At 34.4% G+C, this 5,060-nt stretch overlaps 1 protein-coding gene across 1 annotated transcript; it reads right to left on the bottom strand.

Annotated features, from left to right (window-relative positions):
• Positions 1–1,127: 1,127 nt before the first annotated feature.
• Positions 1,128–4,607, bottom strand: LOC104899070 (heat shock factor-binding protein). The gene is made up of 5 exons (XM_010686205.4): positions 4,453–4,607; positions 2,842–2,895; positions 2,438–2,461; positions 2,314–2,356; positions 1,128–1,682 (listed from the first exon to the last, which is right to left on the bottom strand). The coding sequence occupies exons 1-5, from the start codon at positions 4,453–4,455 to the stop codon at positions 1,525–1,527; spliced, it is 282 nt and encodes a 93-aa protein (XP_010684507.1). The 5' UTR covers positions 4,456–4,607; the 3' UTR covers positions 1,128–1,524.
• Between the last annotated feature and the right edge of the window lie 453 nt (positions 4,608–5,060).

The raw sequence follows: 5,060 nt of genomic DNA, 5'->3' as shown, positions 1-5,060 counted from the left end.
AAAATGATTTTCTCTAATTATGTGTGTGAAAACTCCGATAAAAATATTCAATTAACAGTATAATTTGATTAACCAATCAGAAGAAAAAATTAAAAAATAAAATTTCATATTAATAATTATACTGCTAATAATTTAAAACCTAAATGTTGATTATTATTCGATAATGTTTATTATATCAATCAAACTTTTCCACTTTATTAGTATTCAATGATTGAACCTGATATATACTAATTCTTCCGCTTTATTTGAGTACAAGCTTTCTTCTACCTAATAGTTCTTTCTTTCAATAGTATCTTTGAATAATGATAACAAATAACTAAGAACACCAACGAAACATTTATTCAAGAAAAAATATATTTAAAAAATTAAAAATAATTATAAATGTTTGTCGAATCAAATTTTTTGTAGCGGTTATGAACAATTGATTGAGAAAAAAATGTTAATATGACACGCACACATAGCTTGCAAAAAAATGATAGTAACAGCTAAAGGGAGCATTGCCTAGGTTGCCAGCAGCCGATGGCCAACGCCACACATGACAGGGTGGGACTCTCTATGCAACCTGGACTCTCTCGATGGAAGCAGGGGTTTGCTTTCATGCACTAATGTGGGTTCAGGGACAAGCTATCAGCGTATTTCAATCCACACGAATTTAGAGTTGGTTGTCAAATCGTTATAAAACCCAGACTCATACACCTCGGTACATTGGACTACCGAGGATACTCAAGCACTAGGTCAGGCAATACATTGGTGCACCACTACAAAGGTATCACGTTCACAAGTTTAACAAGCATACAAATATACAATACCACTGTCTGCTGCCACCGCCAATGGCCTTATATTAGTGATTATTTTTTTAATTTTTTTATTTTTGCTTTCTTCGGTGGTGTCAGAAAAATAAAAATGAAAATCAATGTATACTAATTTGCCTGTCATACTACAAAATATAAATGGATTAAAAGCCTAAAAAAACCATAAGTTTGAGGGTTAGACCAGGCCCAAGTTATAAAGAGTGGGGTCCGGAAAATAACAAATCTTCACCAACAATCTAGCCATCTAGGGCAGAAATTCTGGGCGAAGTTCATTCACCAGCTAAGTACATGAATTTCCTCCAAGTGACCAACAAATTCAATTAACTTCCATCAATTCCATTAGAGTTGCAGGCAACAGCTATGGAGTTCGATTCACCAGCATCACAAACATTAATGGCCATGAAATTGGCAAGGCCTTAACCATAACAAAAAAAGGACCGTGAAAAAGGTTATCAAATCACAGGAGCCTGCTAGTACCCGCAAAATATACTCCAGTAATCATACATAAGGGGATATCAAGAATTGCTAACTCCTTATAGGTATGCAAAGTCATTTACCGTCAAGTCTTCACACATTCTGTAAAAAAAACCCAACTCATCTACGCACAGGAAATCCCCACTAAAACACACATGAAAAAGGACTATTTAGTGTTGATCTCTGACCGTGAAAGAGGCTAAGAATATCCATCAGAAAGTAAGCATCTCGTTTAATTTCATGCAGTAGGTATATCAGAAGCTTCCTCTGGTTTGTCCTCATCTGGGCTAGTTTTTGATAACGGCACTGGCGAAGGAGAGTCCTCAGGTCCCATTTCTGCTTTCAGGTCCTTAATGCTCTCCTCCAGTTCATCAATACGGTTACCCATCTCATCAAGTGCAATTGCAGTTAAGTAAACAGCAGTCTGAAAAAGAGTACTCCATCCCGCTTTGCAAGTGAAAAAGATAGCTAGATAAATAAATTAGCAAAATACTCCCTCAGTCTTTTATTAGCTTACCCCTTTCTTTGGGGCACATTTGCCGAGATACTAATTTGAACCTTAATATCTCTAATTTTCGATAAGCAAAAATTACAAAAAGTTGATATTTCGATAATACACATTGAGACGAATCCAACAAGATCTCACATGACTATATTTTTCCTTAAATACAAATTACAAAAGATAGTCAAAGTCATCTATGTGAATAGTGTCAAAAGTCAAAAGGGGTAAACTAATAAAAGACAGAGGGAGTATAACTTAAACATATACATGCTCCTGGGTAACTTAATTCAGTTGGTAAGCAAAAACAAAAAATTTCAGAAAAAGCAGTCCAAGAATAGGAATTATTCTCTTTCATAGCCCCTAGCAAAATTAACGTAACACTAAATAAATAGAAATATATTAAGGTGGTAAGCAAAGTCAACTAATATTTTGACATGCCCAGAAAATAGTATGCCAAGGAAGGAAGGATTCTCATGAGGTACCAAACACGTTTAGTCAATGCATAAGAGACAGAAAAAAGGATATTCTTAGTAACAATACTCTCAGACATAGCTTGAAACCTGGTTTGCTGCAAATGAATGTTAATGTCAGCAACTGCATCAACGTATTTACATATATCTGATAAAGAAGGGTATAGAGCATCACTTACCATTTGCTGAAGAAGGTTTTGTACCTGGCAAAAACATGTGGTCAGTAAATAAGTTGATGGTCATTTGGTATGTTTCTTAATGGCAGTCAGGAAAAAGCATCCAATCACGTTAGATTCACTGAGATGAATCAAGATTTAATTTTCTTGAGAAAGATTGACGGTAGGCCAAAAAATAGATGTGTACTTAACAATGATGATTTGTCACGAAAGGTCACATCTGAGGGGCAACAGGAAAAATTATAGCACAAAATTGATAGCAAACAAGGTATAATTCACGTGAAAGGAAAAATATGGACAAATCTTCACTTGCCAAAATACATCCAAGTCATATATATCATATACCAATTGAGTTATGAAGTGCTGACATCTTAAATTAAAATATAAAAGGGAGTCAAGCAACTCACGAACACAGTCATATCAGTGGTATTTTGCTTCGGATCATCTGAATCATGTCCATCCTGCCAAAAGATCAGCAAAACATAGTCCAATAAGCCACTTAAAAGTTTGACATAAGTGTAAATAACCGAGCAGATAGTATCACTTCGTTACTAGACATGAGAGTCATAGACACACAGCAATATAACAAACACATCTAAAGTCTCATGACCATATACTCAATATAGAAGTTCAACTTGAAAGCCATAACATCAAAGGAGGCAATCCTACATAAAGGCATTACCATCCACCTCACTTGTGATATTTCAAAATTCAAATATAACAGAGTTTGTGAGGCATATCATCATGCTACATAAAAAACCTCAATACAATGCCACCAACAAGCTACTTGACAATATATGTACCAAGATAGATGGCAAGACACTTATTATCATAAGGCCAATAAAAGTGACTCACTTGCCTACGCTTAGAAACACAAAGCTCAACAAATAATGTGGAAGACATAAAGCAAACACGGATTCTTTCTTTTTCATGAGGATGAAAGAGAGGCATTGTATTAATCAGAAATTAAAGGTACCTACTCCACACAACTCAATGGACATATGTAATGTAGCCAGTTCAACATCAGACATCCAGCTATCATGTTAAAATGGTTAATACAGACATCCAGCTAGCATGTTAAAATGGTTAATACAGACATCCTGCAGGAAATTCAGCAAATTCAACATACCATTACACATAATATAGCTTTGCCATCTCTCGAAATAGCCACTAGACTCTAGATGAAATTAGTTTTATAATGACTTCTAATATTGAAGCTTGAGATATTCCATCAGAGGCAGGTAACACCGCAAATGCTATCGTACATGTACCATACGGTTTTAGGGCTGTCCGTAGAAGACATACGCCTATACATGTGCACCGACGTGTACAGTGTCAGGCTCTACGCTAACACAAAACACAATTCCTCTTCACAACATATTTAAGTTTAAACCCCGTAACGATGATAACAAATACCTCACAAGTCACAAGTAGACAATTACACATCACATAACATAGTCGTACAGACGCCACAGCAGGTCGTTTGTGTAAATCATCTTCCTCCCAAGATCTAACAGCCATCTTTTCAATAAAGCACATAATTTATTTATTTTTAAGAAATGAAGCACTTGTTCTTGACTTACTGAAAAGAAAAAAGATTTTCCACCAAATGTTTTTGATAAATCACATAATTTACCATTTTCTTCTTCGTAATTCGATCATGCAGATTATGAATCAGCAAAGAGTAACTTCATCGATTGACATTAGAAGATACAAAAATTGCAAAAAAGTAATTGATAATGTCAAAATCGACGCCTTCTTCAAAAACAACCCACAATTTTACAATAATTGTTCAGAAATTATAAAATCAAACATCAATTATCAATGCCCATATAGCAAACTTTTCGACTAGCAAAATACAAACTTCGACGGCCGAAATTGCAATTATAACCAACGACATGCAAAGAAATGTTCACAAATTCACAATTTATCAACAAATCTGCGCAAATAAGTTGAATCGAATTCCAGCGGAACCCTAGATATAACATAGAAATGAAAATTGGGAAGAAAAAGTGTACCATTGTCGTTGAGTGATTTGGTTTGGAACTGTCTTTTTGCGCACCTTTGAATCAGACGATGAGGAAATCTGGAAATGTAATTAGGTTCACTAGTCTGTTTGAACTCCTTTTGATTTTTTTGGGGCGCGTGAGAGGAGAAAGGTAAAGTAAATAATTGGAAATTTTGTTTTAAATAAGTTCATTTTTGCGTCATTTTTTCATTTTAATTACTTTTTTCCCTTTTTTTTTTTACTTGCAACACTTTTCTAAAAGGAAAAATAATTAAATACTTGCAACACTTTTTAGTTTTTACTTTTGCTTTTCCTTTTTCCTTATCTCTCTTCAATCACATGGGGCCTTCTCTTTTTTTCTCCTCTCTACTTCTCTCCTACCCAAGTTTTACATTGTAGTTGATGAAAAAAAAGTGTTACAAGTCAAAAAAATAGAGGAAGAATACCTTTTGATTATTTCCGAATAAGTTGACTTTGTAGTTTCGTGAATTTTAAGGATTTTTTATCCGAAACTACCTTTAACTTTCATGTTTTTGCAAGAAACTTGCTTTTAAAAAAATTGTTGTCCCAAACTATATTACTTTTACCATTTTGTTGTTGACAGCTACCTTATGTAGG

This window comes from Beta vulgaris, chromosome 7 (genome assembly GCF_026745355.1).
Source record: "Beta vulgaris subsp. vulgaris cultivar EL10 chromosome 7, EL10.2, whole genome shotgun sequence".
Classification (NCBI taxonomy): Eukaryota; Viridiplantae; Streptophyta; class Magnoliopsida; order Caryophyllales; family Amaranthaceae; genus Beta; species Beta vulgaris.
The sequence above is the reverse complement of the archived record's forward strand: the minus strand, read 5'-3'. Positions and strand labels throughout refer to the sequence as shown.